This window comes from Rhinoderma darwinii, chromosome 1 (assembly GCF_050947455.1).
Source record: "Rhinoderma darwinii isolate aRhiDar2 chromosome 1, aRhiDar2.hap1, whole genome shotgun sequence".
Classification (NCBI taxonomy): domain Eukaryota; kingdom Metazoa; phylum Chordata; class Amphibia; order Anura; family Rhinodermatidae; genus Rhinoderma; species Rhinoderma darwinii.
In genome coordinates, this window is record NC_134687.1 from 155,158,059 (window position 1) to 155,182,995 (window position 24,937).

At 41.3% G+C, this 24,937-nt stretch overlaps 1 protein-coding gene across 4 annotated transcripts in view; it reads right to left on the reverse strand.

The window, feature by feature from the left end:
- AFG2A (AAA ATPase AFG2A) overlaps nt 1-24,937 on the reverse strand; it is a 524,877-nt gene that overhangs the window by 467,622 nt on the left and 32,318 nt on the right. For all 4 annotated transcript variants that reach the window (XR_012883023.1, XM_075860478.1, XM_075860481.1 and 1 more), the window contains exons 4-9: nt 20,750-20,811; nt 19,158-19,769; nt 18,497-18,626; nt 15,719-15,775; nt 13,705-13,828; nt 11,085-11,340 (exon numbers count right to left, since the gene is read on the reverse strand). Coding sequence is in view for 3 of the 4 variants with exons in the window: in XM_075860478.1 (XP_075716593.1) it covers nt 11,085-11,340; nt 13,705-13,828; nt 15,719-15,775; nt 18,497-18,626; nt 19,158-19,769; nt 20,750-20,811 (1,241 nt within the window). In the remaining variant the exon portion in view is untranslated. The remainder of the gene's footprint in view (nt 1-11,084; nt 11,341-13,704; nt 13,829-15,718; nt 15,776-18,496; nt 18,627-19,157; nt 19,770-20,749; nt 20,812-24,937) is intronic.

Here is a 24,937-nt window from a genome sequence, read left to right on the forward strand (position 1 = left end):
CTCTAGCTACCCCCACACAGTATAATGCCCTCTAGCTGTCCCCATACAGTATAGTGCCTCCATACAGTATAAAGCCAAAAAAGATGCCCATACAGTATAATGCCCACACAGATGCCCCCATACAGTGTAATGCCCCATAGCTGCCCCCACACAGCATAATGCCCCATACAATATAATGCCCACACAGATGCCCCTATACCGTATAATGCCTCCATACAATATAATGCCCACACAGAAGCCCATACATTATGTCTCCTTAGCTGCCACATACGGTATATTTGCCCCATACAGTATAAAGCCCCCATAGCTGCCCCATAGAGTATAATGCCCCCACAGCTGCCCCATACAGTACAATACCCCTATAGCTTTCCCACACATTATACTGCCACTATAGGTGCTCCACAGTATAATGCCCTCATACAGTATAATACCCCTACAGATGCCCCCATACAGTATAATGCCCGCATACAGTGTAATGCACCATAGCTGCCCCCACACAGCATAATGCCCCATACAATATAATGCCCACATAGATGCCCCTATACAGTATAATGCCTCCATACAGTATAATGCCCACACAGATGCCCATACATTATAATGTCTCCTTAGCTGCCACATACGGTATATTTGCCCCATACAGTATAAAGCCCCCACAGCTGCCCCATACAGTACAATACCCCTATAGCTTTCCCACACATTATACTTCCCCTATAGGTGCTCCACAGTATAATGCCCTCATACAGTATAATACCCCTACAGATGCCCCCATACAGTAAATGCCCCCATACAGTGTAATGCACCATAGTGCCCCCACACAGCATAATGCCCCATACAATGTAGTGCCCACACAGATGCCCCTATACAGTATAATGCCTCATACAGTATAATGCCCACACAGATGCCCCATACATTATAATGTCTCCTTAGCTGCCACATACAGTATATTTGCCCCATACAGTATAAAGCCCCCATAGCTGCCCCATAGAGTATAATGCCCCCACAGCTGCCCCATACAGTACAATGCCCCTATAGCTTTCCCACACATTATACTGCCCCTATAGGTGCTCCACAGTATAATGCCCTCATACAGTATAATACCACTAGAGATGCCCCCATATAGTATAATGCCCCCATACAGTATAATGCCCCATAGCGGTCTCCATACAGCATAATGCCCCCATACGGTATAATGCCCACACAGATGCCCCATACAGTATAATGCCCACACAGATGCCCCCATACAGTATAATGCCCCCGTACAGTATAATGCCTACACAGATGCCCCATACAGTATAATGCCCACAGACGCCCCCATACAGTATAACGCCCACACAAATGCCCCTATACAGTATAATGGCCACAGATGCCCCAATACAGCACAATACCCACACAGATGTCCCCATACAGTATAATGCCCACACACAGTATAATGCCCCCACAGCCGCCCCCATGGCATCCACCATATAGTATAATGCCCTCTTAAATGCCCCTAGTGCCAGTGCTCACATATAAAGTGCCAGTGCCCACGTAAATAGTGCCACAGTACCCATGTAGATAGTGCCACACACAGTGCCCATGTAGATAGTGCCACACACCGTCTGTCGATAGCACCATAGACCCCCTGCAGATAGGGCCACACACTCCCCCTCTGTAGATGGCGCTATCTCCCTGTAGGCAGTGCCATTGGGGCTCCCTCTAGGAGTGGAATCCCTAGCCAGAGTGTTGGCAACGCTCTGACAGTGGATTCCACTCCTAGAGGGAGCCCCTGATGTCACTGCCCATACATGGACAGTGACGTCGGGGGCTCTTCCTGTAGCGGAATCCCCGGCCACAGCGTGGCCGATGCATTGGCTGAGGAATCTGCTACTAGAGGGAGCCCCAATAGCGCTATCTGCAGGGGGGCATGGGTGGCACTATCTCCAGGGGAGGCGTGGGTGGCACAATCTTCTTCAGAAGTGGAATCCTAGCTGGAGTGTCTGCAACGGTCTGGCCGGGGATTACGCTCCAGGAGGACCTCTGATGTGTCACAGAGTCATCCCCAGGCAGTGGGACCAGAGGCGGAACTCTCAAGACCTCAGGGAACATCCACTCGGCCCACTGCCTGTACACGTAATTGATCACGAGAAGTGCCTTGGCTCAGCCGGAAGAGCAGGCTGGGCTGAGGCATGGAACGTCACAGGAAGTTAAAAATTCACAGCAGCTGCGGTCACCGCATTAAAGAACACAGAAACGCTGGCACAGTGAAATGCCTAGTATATTACAAAATTATTTGTAAATGGCAAATTAAGTCAAAATAAAAATAATTCCTGGCCATCCCCTTTAATATTTATAATTACATGGCAGGAGCACATACAACAATCTAAGATGGCACAAAACAACCAAGCATATTATTAATTTTAGATCTAGAGTTTCTCTCAGAGTAGGGCTGTTATGTAAGACTTTTTAGTAATACTGACTCATTACCCATCTGTATATAATGAAAGTCTTATATACGTTGCTCATTGCTGTGTCATTAACCATCTATGTATAAAGCAAGGATGATCAATTTACTGTAGACTCTTCTTTTACCCCCTTTACCATGGGTCCCCTGTCAATGTCTCCTTGTTTTTTGCCTTCCTGCTTCTGAAGTTTAAACCCCCTGCCCTGCTTGTTCCATAGTAATCTAGAGCTGTGTATAGTGATATGTGCTTAGCGACCAAGTGGTAAAAGCAAGTGCTTGATGGGTGGTGATCTGCCGTATTTTTCGGACTATAATACGCAGTTTTTAGCAAGAATAAATCTTGCTAAAAAGTCACTGCGTCTTATAGTTGGCAGTCAAGGAACCCGGCAGCGCCGGGCCCACTGACCGCTTCTTACTTAACCCCTTCCCGACCCGTGATGTGCCGGCGCTTTATGGAATGGAGAGGGGATGATGTTTGGAGTGGAGCGGCCTCACGCGCTCTTCATACACTGCAGGTGTCCGCTGTATTTTACAGCTGACAAGCTGCTCAAACGGCCAGGAACAGCGATGGCACTGTTCCTGGCCGTTTAACTAGTTAAATGCCGCGGTCAATAGCGACCGCAGCATTTATAGGGGTCTTCCCATTAAGGACATTTATGACATATCCACAGGATATATCATAAATGTCAGATAGATGTGGGACTCACCTCTGGGACCCACATCTATCTCTAGAACGGGGACCCCTAAACCCCGTTCTATCTTACCCGGCTCCGCTGTCTCCCAGCCACTTCCTAGTTACAGGGTAACTCATCCATGTATTGCAGTGTATTGTACCAGCGATCTAATGATTGCTGGTTCAAGTCCCCTATGGGAACTAATAAAATGTGTAAAAAAATAAAAGTTAGATAAAAGTTAAAAAAAAAACCTTTTCCCATTTTTCCTCAAGCAATGTAAAAATAAAAAAATTGGTATCGCTGCGTCTATAAAAGTCTGAAACTATTACAATATAGCATTATTTGACCGTGAACGGCGTAAAAAAAAAAGTACATTTAACCCCTTAAAGTGTAGCTAAATGTTCGACAAACTTCTGACATGTCATAGTGACATGTCAGAACTTTGTATTGGTGGGGGTCTGAGCACGGGGACCCCCACCAATCGCTGGAACAAAGCAGCTGAAGCGGTCGTGTGAGCACTCAGCTGCTTCGCTTCTGTTTGGCTTTTTCCGGAAATAAATGTATCGGAGTACGGGCTCATAGACTTTCTATTGAGTCCGTACACCGATTTTAGAAATGGAATAAAATTTTTATTGATTTTATTACAAACAGGTACACACACAATCGGGAAAAATGTGTCCCCATAATAAAAAGAACATGACAATAAGGGCACAGCCCAAACAGGAGAGTGAACATCACAAGCCATAACAAGCGCAAAATACAATCACAGCAGTCTGAGGAAGCTGAAAGGAAGTGAGCATTGTAACAAAAAGAAAAAAGAGAATACACCAATCCAGCCACCCAGACATCCTAAAATGCAATGGCAATAGCATGTAAGCGCAATCACAGGAAGTAATGACCACTCGCAATAGACACAATAAGGGAAGGAAAAGATAGAATGGGAAACGCGCTGTGTGTTCTTTGGAGTCCAGATTTTGCTGGATTGGTTTTCGGTTGCCATGTCGCATTTGCAGAGCCCCAGAGGTATCAAAGCAATGGAAACCCACCAGAATTGACCCCATTTTGGAAACTACACCCCTCAAGGAATTCATTTACGGGTGTTGTGACCATTTAGACCCCACATATTTTTACAGAACTTATTTGAATTGGGCTGCGAATTAATAAAAAATAATTTTTTCCCAATATGTAGTTTGGGCTCAAAATTTCTTATTTTCACAAGAAACAAAATACCCCATTTTGTTGCCCAATTTGTCCTGAGTGCGGCAATACGCCATTTGTGGTGATAAACTGTCGTTTGGGCCCATGGGAGGGTTCAGAAGGAAAGGAGTGCTATGTGTTTTTTGGAGTCCAGATTTTGCTGGATTGGTTTTCGGGTGCCATGTTGCATTTGCGGAAAACCAGAGGTATCCAAGCAATGGAAACCCCCAAGAAGCGACCCCATTTTAAAATCTAGAGGTGTAGTGAACATTTTGATCCCACAGGTATTGTCTGAAAGGTAATTTGCAGCAGATGGTGCAGTGTGAGATTTGCAATTTTCTATATATGTATGCCATTTCAGTGTCCAATATATTGTGCCCAGCATGCGCCACCGGAGATATACACCCCATAAACGGTAATGTGGGTTCTCCTGGGTACGGCAATACCCTACATGTGGCTGTTATCAGCTGCCTGGGCACACAGCAGGGCTCAGAAGGGAAAGATGAAGAGGATAAGCTGTGTGGAGTGCATCAGGGTAGAAATCTAAGGGATGTATGATGAATTTTAAAACACACTTTCATACAGAGCTCTGGTTTTTCGGGACATGTGTCACATTGATATATTGTGTCCTCCCTTATCCCCCTCTTTGAGCAGACTTTGCACCTCTTTTGAGGTTTTTCCCTTCTTGCCAGTTTGGGGAACTTCTCCTGGAAAGTGTTGCCCTGGTACGATGCGTGTGGCCTCGCTTCCAGAAGTACTGGGTGCCCCCCTTCTTGTTCCCTAAAGATTAGGTTCTTGATAATCACCTCTTGGAATTCCTGGAAAGTTCCTATCTGGCCTGCACATCGATGCAGCACATACGCATTGTACAAAGCCATCTGTATGATGTGCACGGCCAGCTTCTTATACCACACCGCATGGTGCTGTAGGGCTTCAGGACTTGATCTGACATGTACCTATTGTAGTCCAGGATGCAGTCTGGTTTGGGGGTCTCTGTACTGGTACCTCGTTCTGGTACATTGGTACTGGTATGGCCATGTATTGTTGTTAATACAAGGACATCTCTCTTGTCCTTGTACGTGACACACGATATGTTGCTGCTGGAATGTGCCCTGCTCTCACCCCTTCTTGTTCGCCCAAGCAGAGTCTTAGGGAGGCCTCTCAGATTGTTTCTAGCAGTGCCGCATGCTGCAGTACTTCTGGAAGCGTGGCACTTGAAGAGTGGGACGCTGGTATAAAAATGATCCAGGTAGAGGTGGTAACCCTGGTCCAGCAGTGGGTGTACGGCAGGTACTGTCAGAATTGAAGCCTCCCTTCAAAATGTACCAAGGACTCATCAATAGGAATACACTTCTCGTGGGGTGTATGCTTGGGGAAACTGGGCACTGAAATGGTCTAATAGGGGTCTCCGTTTATACAAACGGTCAAAACTGGGGTAATCTCGGGGTGGGCACTGCTCATTATCAGTATAATGTAAGTGAAGTACTGCCCAATTATTTTTTTTTAGGTTACAGTTTAGTTCTGAAGTTGTTTTGAGGGGCCCATATATTAGAAACCCCTATCAAACACCCCATTTTAGAAACTAGACCCCTCAAAGTATTCACAACAGCATTTAGAAAGTTTATTAACCCTTTAGGTGTTTCACAGGAATTTAGAGCAAAGTAGAGGTGAAGTTGATATTTATTTATTTTTTGTCAGAAAATCCTTTTTATTCAATTTTTTTCTGTAAAACTGAAGGTTTAACCAGAGAAATGCAACTCAATATTTATTGCCCAGATTCTGCAGTTTTGAGAAATATCCCACATGTGGCCCTAGTGCGGTAATGGACTGAAGCACCGGTCTCCGAATCAAAGGCACACATAGCGGATTTTGAGGCCTCCTTTTTATTAGGTACCATGTCCGGTTTGAAGAGGTCTTGTGGTGCCAAACAGTGGAAATCCCCCCAAAGTGACCCCATTTTGGAAACTAGACCCCTTGAGGAATTCATTGTAGTTTTCTTGGGGTGCATGAGACTTTTGATCAGTTTTTATTCTATTTTTAGGTGGCGTGGTGACTAAAAAACAGCAATTGTACTATTGTTTTTTATTCTTTTTTTTTTTTTTACAGATTTTACCGTGCGCTATAAATGACATATTGACTTTATTCTGCGGGGCGATACGATTACGGTGATACCAGATGTTTATAGTTTTTTTAATGTCTTATAGCATTTGCACAATAAAATACTTTTTGTAATAAATCATTTACTTTTTGTGTTACCATATTCTAAGCGCCAGAACGTTTTTATTTTTCCATCAAGAAAGCCGTGCGAGGACTTGTTTTTTGCGTAACGAACTGATCAGAACCATTTTTAGGTACATGCGACTTTTTGATCTCTTTTTATTCCATTTTTTGGGAGGTGAAGTGACCAAACAATTGTGACTCTGGTACGGTTTATTATTATTTTCTTTTATGGCATTCATCGCGCGGGATAAATAACAAAATAGTTTTGTAGGTCAGGCCGTTACGGACGCGGCGATACCAATTATGTATAGTTTGTTTATTTATTTATTTTTATTAATAATAAAGGACTGATAAGGGAAAAAGGGGGATTTTTACTTTTATTACTTTTAAAACTTTTATTTTCTTATTTTTACACAACTTTTTTTTAACTTTATTACTTTGTCCCACTAGGGGACTTGGGGGCAGAAGGCCCTGATCGCAATTACGTGCGTAGTGCAGTTTATTAGAGCTGTCAGCTACTCACTGACAGCAAGCATAGCGGGTCCTGACCCGTAGATGGCATAGTCGGACGCCATTATTAGGTGTCCAGTTGCCATAGCAACCATAGCTGCCCGCTATCATGTAGCGGGCCGTCAATGGTGGTTTAACCCTCAAAAAGCCGCGATCGCTATTGAACGCGGCTTTTAAGGGATTAATCAGTGGGGCACAGCGATTGGTCCCCGCGATAGGAGCTGCGACAACTGCTGTACGAGACAGCAGCTGTCACAGCTACTGTATGTGTCGGGAGGACGGCCGAAATGGCATTACTTCCGTGACGTACTATTAGGTCATGGAGCGCGAACGATACAGTTACCATGACCTAATAGTACATCCAGGAGCGGGAAGGGGTTAAAACCCCAGAATCATTGTTTTTTGTTAACCATAGCACTGAAAGGAATGAAATAAAAAATGAAAAAAAAATCGTATGTACAATGGAGCTAATAAAAACTACAGCTCATCCCGCAAAAAATAAGCCCTCACACCGCTCAAATGATGAAAAAATATAAGTTATGGCTCTCAGAATGTGGTGAAGCCGAACAAATTTTTTTTTTTAACCAATAGATTTTTCTTTGTAAAAGAAGTAAAATATTAAATTGTTTCCTATTTTCTGTTGTCTAAAACCTGGGTACGTCTTATAGTCCGAAAAATAGGGTATATAGAAAGATTTGTGCCTAGTGACCAAGTGGAGGCCCAGGCATCACCATGTTCTTGCTTTTGAGGCCCTTGCAGAAAAGGCTTGAGAAGCCCTGATATGGAGTGATCTGTGCCTATTAACCGAGTGCGATATACAGTGCTTTGTCCTTGCTGACCCAGTGGTTTATACAAAGCCATTTTCTTATCAGCCAAGATAAAGTGTTTACGTAAAATTCAAGAAATGTGATAACATAACAAATATACTTTAACAGAACATAGAAATAATACATGAATTTCAGAAAAAACAATCTGGAGACAGAACAGGATAGTCAACAAAGAGCTAGAAACATCTAGATTAAGCAGGAACATGTATGTGTTGTTTGCATATAAAATGGTAAGACCTTTCTTTAGGTAAGTTAACCCCTTAGCAACCGTCAACATGCCTTTTAAGGGGCCTTCTTCTACAGTGCCTTGTTTTTACAGCGCTGTAGAATAAGCCCTGCATGGCTGTCCCATGCCGTCATAGAGTAGGTGCTCTGCTGTATAATAATAACCGAGCTCCTGTTCTAATGCAATCTAACCCGTTGATCGTAGCGGTCAAGAGTGATTGCGGTATGATCAAAAGGGGTTTACGTAACTCTCATTCACTTCTATGGAAGTTACGTAAAAACAGAATAACTCAGGCAGCTCGGCTGCATTCAGAAACCCATCCCGCTGTGCACTGCTTTGCCACTTCACCAGGCGGATCTATCAGACATTTATGGCAAAGCCTGTGGATATGCCATAATATCTGTCATGACACACCTTTAAGGGGTGCAGAATACATCTGACATAACAGTGTGCATCAGTTTTGCTGTGACCTGCACGTCTAAGAGCACATTTCTGCTTTTGAACAGTTGACACGATTAGATTATTGTACAAACTGTACATGAGACCGACACCGTGCAAAACTTGTATTTTTTTATGAGGTCATATAGTGCCAACCACAACATATCAGAATATTAATTACAATTTATTGATTTTTTTAACACACGAATGAAACTGACCCTTCAGCTGCCAATGAAAATGCTATTACTCAACAAAGAACACTATCTCCTAACAAATTCCTAAAAATGCTTGTATGCTTAAAGGGGTTGTCGAGGATTGGAAAAACTTGGCTCCTTTCTTCCATAAACAGCCCCACATCTGTCAATTGGTTGTGTCTGGACTTGCAGATCAATTCCATTTACGTGAATAGGGATGAGCTACAGTACCACACACAACCTGTGGACAGATGAGGCGCTGTTTTTGAACGAAAACAGACATGTTTTTCTAATCCTTTTTCAAATTTATATAAGTAAAGCTTAATCTCTGTATATAACTTTCTAAAAATAATCTTTGTGTTTAATATGTGCCTGTCAAAATCACGATATACTGCAATACATTAGTATTGCAGAATATCATGTAAGTGGTTCAAGTCCTCTAGTGGGATTAGTAAAAAAAAGTTAAAGTGTAGCTAAAGATTTGACAAACTTCTGACATGTCATAGTGATATGTCATAGTTTGGATTGGTGGGGGTCCGAGCACTGAGACCCCCACCAATCGCTAGAACGAAGCAGCTGAAGCACTCGTGTGAGTGCTCAGCTGCTTTGTGTCTGTTCGCCTTTTTCCGGAAATAAATGTATCGGTGTACGGACTCAATAGAAAGTCTATGAGCCAGTACTCCGATACATCGGCTTTCCCGAAAAAGCCGAACAGACACGAAGCGGCTGAGCGCTCACACGAGTGCTTCAGCTGCTTCGTTCTACCGATTGGTGGGGTCTCAGTGCTCGGACCCCCACCAATCCAAACTTCTGTCATGTCACTATGACATGTCAGAAGTTTGTCAAACGTGTAGCTACATTTTAAAAAAACTGTTCAACAAAGTAAAATTGAAATATTAAAAGTTCAAAAATGCCCCCTTTTGCCATTTTCCCCCAAAAGCAATGCAAAAAAAAAATTAACATAACTGGTATCGCCCTGTTCCGTAAAAGTCCGAACTATCACAATATAACATTATTTAACCAGCACGGTGACCATCGTAAAAAGAACATTAAACTGCCAGAATAGCTGTTTTTTGGTCACCTCATCCCCCACAAAAAATGGCATAAAAAGATTATAAGGTCTCATCTACCTTAAAATGGTACCAATAGAAACTGCAGCTCGCCCCGCAAAAGAATAAGCCCTCATACCGCTCAATCGACTTGTAAAACATAAGAAAAACTATATAAATGTGGTATCGCCGTAATCGTATTGACCTGCAGAGTAAAGTTAACATTTCATTTTTTCCACACAGTGAGCATCATAAAAACGAACCCCCCCCCCCCAAAAGGAGGAATTGCTATTTTTTTCCCCGTCCCAAAAAAAGATTTTTTTTTCTAGTGTCCCAGTACATTCTATTGTACAATAAATGGTCCTATGAAAAACGACAACTCTTTCCGCAAAAATGAAAACCCTCACACGGCTTTATCAACAGAATAATAAAAAAGTTATGGCTTTTGGAAAGTGGTGACAAAAAAAAAAGAAAATTAAGATCCAAAAAATGGCTGCAGCGGGAAGGGGTTAATTGATCGGGCTTGCATTCTGACATGCTGCTACCTAATGATTTGGCTCACCCCACCGCCAATATAGTTATTTTTATTCCAAATGAAAGCAACTTGCCAGTGGCCTTGTGTTGTGGGGTTACTGACCCATTCATATTTTGTGTTTCAATGCGAAGGAATCATGACTGTGCAATACTACGGAGACAAGAAATGCTGCAAAAGCTATTATGTAGCCATGTGTGTATGTATCTATCTATGTATCTATGTATCTATGTATACACATACACACACATACATTCATTACTGTACAACAAATTAATGACACATCGTTTAAAATTTGTTTCGCTGTGTACAAAATGTGTTACAAATCTTAGGTTATGTGCAGTACGTGCTGTAACCTCTCCTAATTTAGAAGGTAGACAACCATGGGGTTGTCAACAAAATCATTAAAGACGCACAATGGCTGTCCAGTGCATTTGTAGTGCAACAGGCATTTAACAGCTTCATCAATGACAATATTTCTGTTTTGATGTTCATATTGACGCTGCCTAAAAAACAGGACTGCGCAGAGGTGACAACCCATACCATACTCTACCACACTCACCATTTGAGGTTCAATGCTTTATTTGAGTCTATATAGCAGTAGCAAGTAAGCCGCTTATCCTGCAAAGGCCAATTACATGTCCTTCTGGAGCTGCTTCAGGTTTTCTAAGTAATTCTGTTTACACTTGGTATTTGTGAATAGGATGGAACATAGGTGTTCACGCCTATCAAGAGTGCATATAGCCTTATGGAGTTTACATTCATAACATGACTCACCTGCTTCTTTGCACAAAGCTGCTAAATCTGCCCCCACATAGCCATGGGCACTATTGGCTAAATCTGCTAGCTCCGCCTCTTTCAGCTGATGTGGGACTTTGATGAGTATCCGTTGTAGAATGTCCCGGCGCCCCTGAACATTGGGAACACCAATTTCTATTTCCTTGTCAAATCGCCCAGGACGACGTAATGCAGGGTCCAATGAATGAGGACGATTGGTTGCCCCCAGAACTAGCAGCTGACCCTGACTTTCTTCCTAAATATGGTATGATAAAATAAAATATACTTTGAATTTTTCCAGTTATAGAAGAAAGGAGTAAAACACGGAGTAAGTGAAAATCATTCAATATTATTTTGAGGAGGCAGGTGAAGTACAGAATGATGATATAATTTAAGATAGTATAAGGAAGAAATATATCAATAATTATATAATATTATATTAGTATTATAATATTAAGCTAGTATAATATTAATTAGTATTATAATATTAAGCTGTGGCTGTTTGATACAGCAGTTAAAGGGGTTTTACATCCAGTAAAAATAGGATAGGCCATCAATAGCTGATTGCTCGGGGTCCAACTGCCGGGACCCCTGCCGATCAGCTGTTTTGAAGGGGCCGCAGCGCTCGTTCGAGCGCTGCTTCCCCTTCATTCCGGGTAACTGCTCGTAGTGTGAATTGCCGACACACTTGTAGCGGCGGTTCAAATATTAGAGCCTACTCCCATTCACTTCAATGGGAGAAGGTTGTAATACTGTGAATCGCCACTACTTCTGTGTCGGCGATTCACAATACGAGCAGTGACTGGAATGAAGGGGAAGCAGTGACCGGAATGAAGGGGAAGCAGCGGTCGTATGAAACCCCTTCAAAACAGCTGATTGGCCTATCCTGAAGACAGGCCATCAATTTTTACTGGCTGGAAAACCCCTTTAATAACACAGTAGCAGAAGTGTACCTATGTTGCCACATATTCCACTAAGAAAATACCGGCTAGCTTTACAAGGACAAACAGGGGTTGTGGATTCACAATAAGACTGTGCAGCCCTCCTTAAGGCCCTATTAGACAGAGCGATTATTGTACAAAGTTTTGCATAATTATTCAAATGTAAGAGATAATCGCCATGTGTAATAGCATTCAACAATCAACGATAAACGTTAGGTTTTCGTAGGTTGGCCACATCTACCTGGGTGAAAGATTATTGTTCGTCGCTGCCACATCCCCTCATCTAATCAAAAATCTTCCAGTCGTTAGCCGTTCACCTCATAGGTGTGGGCAAACGAGCAAAGATTGGAGTATCAACACAGCTTAAATTAATGACAAATAATATTACTGGTGTAAAGTTGAAGGGATATTTCCAACACACAGATTTATAAATGTGTGATAATTGTGGGTCCAACCTCTGGGACACACACCTATGTGGAAAATGGGGCGAAGAATATGGGCGCGCATGTACGAAGCTCTCCATTCAGTTGTACCGGAGTTCCGTAAACAGCCATGCAAGTAGTGGTACCTGCACCTGTCACACATTCATGGCATATTCCTGTGGATGTACGATTAATGTGTGTGTTTACATACCAGTCCCCTTGTAGTAATACCGGCTGGGCCATTATTTACAAGGCAGAGGTGGCAACCTTAGGTTTTCCCCATCATAATCAACATTTCCATTTTATTATCTGGCTTCCTGCCTTAACTCAGTTTAAAGGGAAGGTGTCATGAAAAAAAAAAATTTTGATATACTATTGCTTTTAGTATGTTATTAAAATAATTTTTATTTATTTGTGTTCTTGTGTTGCACTTTTAACTTTTTTCTTACTTTTACTTCTCTATGGGGGTTGCCATTTTTTTTTTCATCTCTGTATGTGTCGATTAACGACACATACAGAGATGGAATACGGCACATACATCTCCATAGAGAATTCGAACGGGAGCCGTTCCATTCACTATAGTGTATGGCATCTGTGTGGGAACGGCGCATGCGCCGCTCCCACACAGACCAAAAGGAAGGTCTTCGGCAGAGCGAAATCCGGCGCCATTTTCATGTGGAATGGAAGCCGCGGCCGGACAGTAAGATGACGACCTCTGGTCGTGGCTTCCGGCCATATGTTAAAGGCAGCGAAGACGCAAGGTATAGGAGTGGAGGCGGCAGCGGCGGCAGGAGCAGGTAAGTTATGTTTGTGTATGTGATGTGTGTATTATGTTCGTGTATGCTCGTGTCATACTGTCTGATTACCACTGTATCTAACCCTCCTATACTGTGACTTCGCTCAGAAAATGGCAGCACACCGTGTAGGAGGTTTGAAGGTTCAACCCCCTCCTTCTCCAGGCACTAGCCAGGATAAAGGAGGGGGGATTGTGTGAGGACACTAGAGCGAGTGTGTCTACCCCAAATTTGCAGCATAAAGCAATGAGCTTGCTTTACCACATTGCCAATGCTGCAATTTTGGGAATTGCTCCCTCAGTGACCAGCACATGGAAATGTTATAAATTAGAATCTAATTTATAATATTTCCTGACTTGTGAAGAAATTAAAACAATGTGTAATCACTTATATACTAACTGTTTAACTGGAAAAAATAAATAAAATTCTAGCGACACATTCCCTTTAAATGCATTCATCTTACCGAGCCAATCCCATCCATAAGTGTAAGTAATGAGGCTACCACCCTTTTCTCCACTTCACTCTGTGCACTCTCTCTTTTCGGGCAAAGCGCATCAAGTTCATCAATGAATATAATGGAAGGGAGACTATAAAAGAAAACAATGGCAAGAACTGTCAATAGCATTTTTATATTTACAAATAAATACAAGACAATGGCTCAGGTACACATTGCCAGCACAAGGAATTAAGCACTACAAAAAGTAGAAAAGTGTGCCAGCATTAATGTACCGTATTGAACTAAAGGTGTTTTCCCAGAATCCATAGAATTGCTTGGTGAGATTGCACACCTCATAAGGCACGCCAATTCTAACACAATGGATACAGTAAATCATTTCCCAGAGGAATGGGGCATAGGCGAATTCTCCCCTCTCCCCCTGTTCTCACTTTAGAATAAACGCCAGTGGCTAGCAGCTGTTCCTATCTCTGGAATTAGGGTGCTTCGCTGCAGCGCCCCTCCCAGATGCTAATATTACTTTGTTTTTTAACAGACATTTTATGGGAGGATCTTATACAATATTGTACCCACTGGTTGCTTCTCTATTGTTTACTTGTGGGCAGCTGCGACCGGCCCTTAAAGGGGTTCTCCAAAGATTATATATCAATTTACTCTATTAGCTCACGCAAAACAGAACAACTTTTAATTTGGAATCCTTTTTTTTTTAAATACTCCGGTGTCAAGATATTGCAGTTACATACTTGTTATGGCACCCCCTAGTGCTCTTTTAAATTCCTTCTCAGAACATCCCCCTAATGTGTCCAGTGTCGATGGTCACACATACCTAGTAGCTCAGTCCTACCACTCGGATCCTGTTAAACACAGGCAGCGGAGTGATTCCTACTATTGTGCATGCCATTAATAGTAATCAGAGTACTATAAGCGGCTTATTCCCACCAGCACGAGACACATTAGGTGCACATTCTTAAGAGGAGAACACCAGGCTGCGCTATAACATGTCTGTAGCAGAAATACCTAGCTTAAACTGTAATATTAAATCGTGTGGCAACCCGTTTAGGCTTCGTTCACATTTGCATCGGGGTTCCGTTCGTGGGTTCCATCAAACATTTCCGTCAGGGGAACCCACGAACGGACTCCAAACAGAAACCATAGCTTTCCGTTAGCATTACCTTTGATTTCAATGGTAACGCTTCCATTGCTAATGGTTTCCGCTTGTCTCCGTTCCATACGGTTTCCGTTTGACAGAATCAATAGCGCAGTCAACTACACTATTGATTCCACCAAATAAACGGAAACCTTGTGGAATGGAAACAAACGGAAACCATTAGCAATGGACGAATTGCCATTGAAATCAAAGGTAATGCTAACGGAAAGCTATGGTTTCTGTTTGGTTTCCGTTCATTGGTTCCCCTGACGGAAAGGTCTGACGGAACCCACCAACGGAACCCTGACGCAGATGTGAACGAAGCCTTAAGTATTGTTTTTTTCTGACAACCTTTGCTTGTATCTGTAATCTGTGTCTTGTTATGTATTCTAAACCAATAAAACCTGATTGAGCTATAAAGTAGAAAAGTATAGAGAGAAAAGTTACCCAGATTTTTGCACAGCGCCATTCAGGAGTGGCGCTGTGCAAAAGAATAAATCCAAAGGGGCCTCTGTGCTATCACCATAAACACTGCACACTGTGGTTTATGTTAATTTTATTCGACCTGCCACAAAATTCCCAACTATTCTACTAGCCCTTTGTCAACGTTTCCACCGATTCATGTAACATAATGCTTTGTAAACCCCCGGCTTTCTCTGTGTTCCTCATTTACTTTCCTTGCCCATAGCAGCTATTTACGTTTAATAGCAGATTACGCCTGTACCCTCATAACGGATAGTAGAATTTTTTTTATTGCAAAAGCTTATGTAAAGGAATACATTTTCTCTCTCTGTTATATATGTGCTTTTTTAAAAAAAAAACAAGTACAGAATCTCAAAAGTAAAAAAGTAGAAAACATTCTATAGATTTAATTACCGCTGTGATGCTTCAGCAAATATCTGACGCAGTTTGGCTTCTGACTCTCCGTAATATCTGCAATAGAAAACAAACAAATGTAAATAAAAAAATAAATGTCGCCAATGGTTATAGTATACAGTTCCCTCCCGGCCCGTGCGGCACGATCGCAGGATGCCGATGGTTGCCATGTCTCTCCTCCTATTAAACCCTCACAATGTCAGGGTTTAATAGGGGCCGGTTAGAAGTACCCTACCCTGCAATACATAAGTATTGTTGCATTTTTAACTTTAAAATAAAAGAAAACATCTCCCCTCCCCTGGTGCTCCCGTAGCTCCCATGTAAAAGCTGCAACATCACATGGGATGAGATGTCATCCGAGGAGGCCGGCTCTACACAGACCAGTTGGGGAGCAGGGAGTCTTCGCTGCAATAGCACCAGGGGAGGCGAGTATAGTCCTGTCTTTTTTTTTATCCCCTCTGCAGGGACAAATTCGGCTGAAAATCTGCACCAATTCAAACACAATTTGGAGTTCTGCCAGGAATTCCGACCCGTATGAAAATACTCTAAGAACCAAGAGACAAGAGGGAATCTTTACATTGAAATCTATACAAAGGAATTATGCAGAGATTAATTCTTGTCTTACAGTTAATAAAATCTTTAACTTTACGAAATTATTATTTTTAAAACATTTTCCTCTTATGTTGTAATCACTACTAACTTTTTGGAACTTGCCCTAATGTCCTGTTGAGCTGGATATCAAATTATTGAAAACATTCCTGGGAGAATAAGGCTATTTTCACACTGAGTTTTTTGACAAGTTTTTTTACGCGGAAACCGCGCCAAAAAACTTGTCAAAAACGGCCCGAAAATGCCTCCCATTGATTTCAAGCGACATGCCCTATCTTCGGGCGTTTATGCCTCTGACCTACCATTGACTTGAATGGGAGACAGAGAAAGCGTATTTCGCAGCGTTTTATGCCCGCGGCGATCATAGGCCGCGGATGAAAAACGCCTTTAAAAACGCTACGAAAATCAGCGCGCAGGGAGAGGAAAATCTACCTCAAACTTCAAAACAGAATTTTGAGGCCTGCAAAAAACTCTGTGTGAACATAGCCTCAGAAAGCCTCTGCAGAGCAGCTTCCTGGTACAAGTCAGACTATTGCTATCTGTTTACAATTTAGTAACACTATGATATATTACTCTACCAAACAGGGAATTAGCTGCACATTCGGAGCACAAAACATGCACAGATATGAAAAATAACAAGAAAATTACCTACATGCAAAGCCACATTAACCTATTCATGACTGCAAGGTATTCATTCTTGGTGACAGACTAATATCTATATGTGGAAGATGGACAGATTTAACTGAGAATTGTACTTTTACTTCTTAAGTCTAACCAAACTTATTTTTTTGAGCAACAGTATTTAGATAACGTCGTCGTCCCCCCCCCCCCGCTCATAACTAGTTTAAAGACCGAGACTAAGAATTAAAATACAATTAAAAGTGAAAATCCACTTTTGATTAACGTTGGCTACATAGTCAGCAAATGTAATATCTAATACTTTTGTAATGTCCTTGCTCTTTCTTGGTTTAACTAATATTTCAGTAAATTTTACTATATGTACAGTGTAGAAGATATTTTCCTGGAGAAGGTCAACAAAAAGGCGAGCTGAAGTAAACAGATCTTAAAATGGATTTATTTTTATTCAAATTATGGTTTGCCTCTTTATTTAGTACTTTGAGTTCACAAGGGTGCAGTGTTATGAATGAATGAGACCACATGAATGCTAAGGGCAGCTTATTAACACAAGAACATCCATATAGTATGATTAATATATTAATAACACCAACAGTATATTTGAAACACTACACCCTTGCGAACGTGTAGTAAATATACAATAAACAAGCCACAATTAGAACAAAAATTATTAATATTTTCTGAGTTCCTGAAGCATATAACTTGTACATCTGAAAACCAACCAGATATTCAATGTTCGAAATATGCAAGAGGCATGTCATTCAAATTACTCTATATCAGTCTAAGGCCCGCTTCAGATAACGTTTCTGCCCTGCGTTTATCGTGTATGTCGGGAGAACTCTCAGCGTACATGACAAACATGTCGATAGGGCTCCATTAGCCCGACAGAGGATAGAAGAGTATCCTTTTTGTCTCCGTTGGGATGGTGTACGTCAATATTACTTTTTTTGAAGAATGGAATAGCGTGGGAGACTACACATTTAATCCTGCGGGATCCCGCAAAAAAAACATATATATCGTGCCGTATACGTGTTCTAACACAGGATCCGTCACAGGTATAAGTTAAACGTATGCATTAGAAAGCTCCAGTGACATAACTGTCCATATATGGACAGGTATGTCACTGGAGCTTCCTGCACAGGGCCACAGGCAGGACCGCCTTCCCCAGCTTCCCAAGACCCGGTGTCCCCAGGCAGAGGAAGTGCTCTGCCCAGGGACTCCGCCCCGGGGAAAGCTCCTGACGTCACTGTCCATTTATGGACAGTGACGTCAGTAGCTTCCCCGGGGCCTTTATCCCCAGGCAGATCATCAGATAGTACTCTGCCTGGTGGTGAGAGGAGGTCTGGGGCTGCTTGGGCAACGTATCCCATTGCATGTCTATACAGTTGGATATGTTGCAGCCTTCTGTCAGATGTATACATTGGGAGTTCCACCGATGCATACCTCCGATGGCAATAACGCAAAGTGAAGGGGGCCTTACACAGGCATATCTCTGCAAATTAGAAAGATAAGAAAATACAAAGTTCATCTTACTTGCTCATTATTTCTGGACCATTGATAACTGAAACATGAGCACCAACTTCATTAGCGATTGCACGTGCTATTAGTGTTTTGCCTGTCCCAGGAGGTCCATAGAGTAAAATGCCCCGTGGCGGAGAAATTCCTGCGAGTTAAACAAAGAGATCAATACACCGCTTTTAGATAAAGTTGTCGAACAGACATTAAAGATTTCATATAGTTCATACCAAAATTGGTGTTTTTATTGCCAAAGTGCACTGTATGCATACCTTGTAAAAAATTTAATGTTTACACTGTCAGAAATAACCCTCACACCATTACATCTATCAATAACACGCAGACACAAATGACTCTTGTAGTTCACGTCACGGTGTAATGCACTTGGAGCGCTAAAAGTATTACAATATATTAATGTTCAGAACACATGTTTTTATACATAAAATGACAACTGCAAAAAGGAAAGCTTGTCAACGACTGGCCTTGAATTTGGCCACTATGAGTCCCTGCATATAGCGCTGCAATGGGCTACTGATAAATCACATGATAATCTAGCTATGTAAAAAGATAAATTCTGTCAGAAGACATGCCAAATGTGATCTTTTAATCAAATTTCATTAGAAACATATGGAAGGTTTATTAACTTTGCTATGATTTGTTTAATTTTATGTCAACTTACCATAGGACTTAAACAATTCAGGCTGCTTTAGAGGTAGCTCTATTGTTTCCCTGATTTCCTCCAGTTGGGTCTGTAAACCACCAATCATATCATAAGTAATTTTGTTTTTTGTATCATGTTCCGTTTCAGAAAGTACCTTTGGACTTTTACATTTGAGTCGAGTTAGAGGAGAAATATAGTAAAACATATCTGTATTACATCTAACTCCAGCTTTCCTATGTGGAGAAACTGCAGCACTGTCATCACTGGTACCAGATATGACACAGATGGGACTCTGTGAAGTCTCTAGGTAAGGCTCTCCTATGCTTTGATCTTCCACTACAACTTCTGAATTTGAAGAAGGAAAAGAAGATATGCTTTCCACAGCTTTGCTTGGTGTACTGGTAACAGCTAATTCCTGTTGGTCCTCAATTTCTAGTAAGCTGAGCTGTAGGGATAGGTCCAAACTGCAGGAGTCCACATTGGTGTTATCAATAGTAGCTTCGTGAGTGTTACTGAGAAATGGTTCTTGCACAACACCATCGGGTCCTTTTATGCTCGCCACTTGCAAGCTGCATGACCTCCCGTAGAAACTCAGGTTTATGAGGTTTCCCGGTAAAACGATTTTCCCATCTAAAATTCAGAATAAGGAATGAGTATATTGTTTTACAGAAAGTATATTCTCAAATATGTTCTTCTAAATTTACTTTCAGATAGTTACTTTCAGATTGCGGACAGTAATAGGACATGTTCTATATTTTGTGGATCATTTCTACAGCCCGGACACACATCTGTAAGTATACGGAAAAGGTTGACCGTGGCCTATAGAAATGAATGGGTCCACAGATTATCCTTAATTACGTTATGGATAAAAACCACGGTCGTGTGCATGGGACCTAACCACCAGTCTTTTCAATGAAGTTGTCAGGCAGAACATTCCTAGCAACAATTTTGCCTTATATTAGAAGAAAAGAAAGGCTCTGATCCAGCGCTGGTTGTATTAAAAGGAAATGGTGTTCAAATTTTATTGCATACAATTTTTAAAAAAAATCCAATGTGCAAAGGGGTGGTTGCAATGAAAAATCGGCGATGGTAGAACCTCCCAATACACATCCTTCAAGCAAGGCTCTGACAGAGATACTATGCAGACAAATAGTAAGTGAAGTAATCTGAACACCCATGGATGCTGAGGTACCCATGTGGTACAGTACCTTAAAGAGTTTGGCCTGTTTCTTATAACTCCTCCACTAAAATAGCTCTCGTCACTCGTATATATGCACATATACAAAGTAGCGCTTGTGCAGATCAGGTTGTAAAAGTACATCTATGTATATGTGCACGAGCGAGCAGTGGAGCTATGGCGTAAACAGTAGTAGGTACATCACTTGTGCGATGCTACGATGACAGCCTGCAGTGTTTATGGTATGTTTAGGCTCGGTTCCTCCAAGTAGTGCCAACTGTACTTCAAAAAAACGGGGGCAGAATTAAAGAAGACTAACATTTAGTAAGTGGAATGACTTTTTATATTGCTATATGTGCTGTATTGCTGTATTTACACTACAGTACATTATATGTAACGGCAAACGAAAAAAAAAAATACAAAGAACTCTTACCCATGAGCCTCAGCAGAAAAGAAGACAGCTCATCAACATTGACAGCACTGGCATCCTTCTCCCTGTGATAAGGAATGGAAACAAGGCGGCGTGTGAATAAAGGCTTCTCACGTGTAATATGTGCTGGCATTGGGGGCTTCCAGATGTTACCACTTAAGAGTTATCAGTCTTTGCAGTAATAAGCTTAACCCAATTTCGTATGGTGTACGTGGTTGTCCAGAATCCCTCTTACAGGGAACTGGTGTTTCACATAAAACAAATAACATCACATAAAGGAGTTCATTCAGACAAGACCAGTCCTCCACGGCGCATCTGGAGCCAGGTAAACATACTACGCCAAGAGGCATGTATGAGGGTATTACTGTATATTAATGCCTGCTGAAAGATCCCCTCTCTTCATAGAACCATCTGAGTGAAAGTAGACCAGACAAATATTTGTACTTTTGTGGATTAATGGTTTTGTCCATGACAATGGGTTTTAAAACTACATTGAACATATACACATTTAGAATATATTGCGGACTAAAGTTATGTACCTTTTCTGCTGGAAGTTTTATTTCAAAGAATTGAACAGTTTTTATAAATAAAGTTGTTTAGTCATAGAATAAAAAAGTCACTTTGTCCTATAAGCCTTTTTCTCCACTGTGCAATGCTTTCCAGCTTGTAGACCATGGAAGTTTATTATAGTTGTCCTGAGTACATCCAGGGCTATATAAATTCTCTGTAGTACTGTATTATTATTACTGTAATTGTCTTACAATTTTTATAAAATACACATCTCTGTACTTCGCCTTACATATGTTATAATATATATAGTGTATATTAGCATTTCAATAGTATAGAATTTGAGTTTGCATAGAATTTGTATGGGTTTCCTTTGGGTCTTCTGATTTCCTCCCACACTCCAGAAACATACTGATAACTGAACTGACTTCCTAAGATATGAGAGCCCCACTGGGGACAAGGACTCATGTGAGTGATCTGTGTACAGCGCTAGGAAATATGTATAAACTACAGGTAATAAATACAACAAATGGTAGACACTAGAGGAGAAAATATACACATGTACATATACCTGGACACAGCCATGACAACCAGAATTAAAAAGTGTTTATTGCTTACATTGCTGGCTGCATTCTGAGATTTGTAAAACATTACACAACATAAATAAGCTATATATTACATAATATATTATTAGATTATATATACTCCAATCAGCCATAACATTAAAACCACCTGCCTAATATTGTGTAGGTCTCCCTTGCACAGCCAAAACAGCTGTGACCCATCACGCCTGAACTCCACAAGACCTCTGAAGGTGTCCTGTGGCATCTAGCACCAAGACGTTAGCAGCAGATCCTATAAGTTCCGTTCATGGGTCGAACTTGTTTTTCCAGCACATCCCACAGATTCTTGATCGGATTGAGATCGAGTTGGAGGAAAAGTTAACATCCACATGATGGCAAGTACCCAAGGTTTCACAACAAAAGATAACCAAGAGCATCATACGGCCCATGCCAGCGTCCCTTCTACGTATAGTGCATCTTGGTGCCATCTCTTCCCCAGGTAAGCATGACAAACAGACCAGACCATCTACATGATGTAAAAGAAAACGGAATTCATCAGATCAGAACACCTTCTTCCAGTGCTCTATTGTCCAGTTCTGATACTCATGTGCCCATTGTAGGTGCTTTTAACGGTGGACAAGGGTCAGCATAGGCACTTTGACTGGTCTGTGGCTATGCAGATCCAAACTCAGCAAGCAGCAATCCACTGTGTGTTCTGACACCTTTCTCTCATAGCCAGCATTAACTTTACCAGCAATTTGTGCCACAGCAGCTCTGGGATCGGACTAGAAGGACTAGTTTTCGCTTCCCACATGCATCAATAAGCCTTGGGGGCCCATGACCCTGTCGCCAGTTCAACAGTTGTCCTTCCTTGTACCACATTTGAATTCCGGAAACACCCCACAAGACCTGCCGTTTTGGAGATGCTCAGACTCAGTCACCTATCCTTTACAATTTAGCGGTTGTCAACGTTGTTCAGATCCTTTGGCTTGCCCATATTTCTGCTTCCAACACAGCAACTTCAAGAACTGACTGTTCACTTGCTGCATAATATATCACACCTCCTGAAAGTTGCCATTGTAACCAGATAATCAATGTTATTCACTTCACCTGTCAGTGGTTTTAACCTCTTCCCGCTTTCAAATCTGACATGTTTCACTTTATGTGGTAATAACTTCGGAATGCTTTTACCTATCTAAAGGATTCTGAGATTGTTTTCTCGTGACACATTGGACTTTATGTTACTGGCAAAATGTGCTCGATACATTCAGTATTTAATTGTGAAAAACACCAAAATTTAGTGAAAAATTGCAAAAATTTGCATTTTTCTAAATTTAAATGTATCTGCTTGTAAGACAGGCAGTTATACCACACTATATATTTGCTAATTAACACCCCATATGTCTACTTTAGATCGGCATCATTTTTTCAATATCGTTTTCTTTTTCTAGGATGTTACAAGGCTTAGAACTTTAGATGCAATTTCTCACATTTTCAAAAGGCTATTTTTACAGGGGCCAGTTCAGTTGTGAAGTGGCTTTTATATTAGAAACCCCCAATAAGTCACCCGATTTTAAAAACTTCACCCCTCAAAGTATTAAACAGCATTTAGAAAGTTTCTTAACCCTTTAGACGCTTCACAGTAATTAAAGCAAAGTAGAGGTGAAATTGACAAATTTCACTTTTTTTTGCAGAAATTCATTTTTAATCCATTTTTTTTTTGTAACACAGAAGGTTTTACCAGAGAAATGCAACACAATATTTATTGCCCAGAGTCTGCAGTTTTTAGAAATATCCCACATGTGGCCCTAGTGTGCTGATGGACTGAAACACAGGTCTCAGAAGCACAGGAGTACCTAGTAGATTTTGGGGCCTCATTTTTATTAGAAAATATTTTAGGCACCATGTCAGGTTTGAAGGGCTCTTGCAGTGCCAAAACAGTGGAAATCCACCAAAAGTGACCCCAAGTATAAACGACTAAAATTAAACCCCACATGGCTTACACCTTCTGTAAAAAGGGCAATACATGACAAAAAAAAGGGCATTTCAAAAATACAAATCTGAGGGTACATCTGTAGCCTTTTTAAATGATAAAGAGCGTAATAAAATCTGTAAAAATGTAATAAAATTAGCAAAAATACAAAATGAAAGGCCACCTGCCAAGGAAAGTAAAACAAATCCCCAAAAATTCTTCAAGTATATAAATGCAAAAAAGCCAAGGTCTGAACATGTAGGACCCTTAGATGGTGGTAATGGGGAGTTGGTAACAGGGAATCAAGAGAAGGCAGTTACTAAATGGGTTCTTTAGCTCTGTATATACAACAGAAGAAAGAGCAGCTGATATAGCCAGTGCTGTTAATATATCAGTTGATATACTGAATTGGCTGAATGTAGATATGGTCCAAGCTACATTAAATAAAATAAATGTGCACAAGGCCCCGGGACCAGATGGGTTACACCCTAGAGTTCTTAAAGAGCTTAGTTCAGTTATTTCAGTTCCCCTCTTCATAATATTCAGAGATTCTCTAATGACTGGTATAGTGCCAAGGGACTGGCGCATGGTAAATGTGGTGCCTATTTTCAAAAAGGGCTCTAGGTCTTCCCCGAGTAATTATAGACCAGTAAGCTTAACATCCATTGTGGGGAAAATGTTTGAGGGGCTATATATTATGTGACAAAAAATAGTATTATAAGTGACAGCCAGCACGGTTTTACTAAGGACAGCAGTTGCCAAACTAACCTGATTTGTTTTTATGAAGAGGTGAGCAGAAGCCTAGAGAGAGGGGCTGCTGTGGATATATTGTTTTTGGACTTTGAAAAGGCATTTGACACTGTCCCTCATAAACGTCTAATGGGTAAATTAAGTACTATTGGTTTAGATAGTATAGTTTGTAATTAGATTGAGAAATGGCTCAAGGACCGTATCCAGAGAGTTGTGGTCAATGATTCCTACTCTGAATGTTCCCCGGTTATAAGTAGTGTACCCCAGGGTTCAGTGCTGTTGCTACTATTATTCAACTTACTTATTAATGATATAGAGGATGGGATTAATAGCACTATTTCTATTTTTGCAGATGACACCAAGCTATGTAATATAGTTCAGTCTCTGGAAGATGTTCGT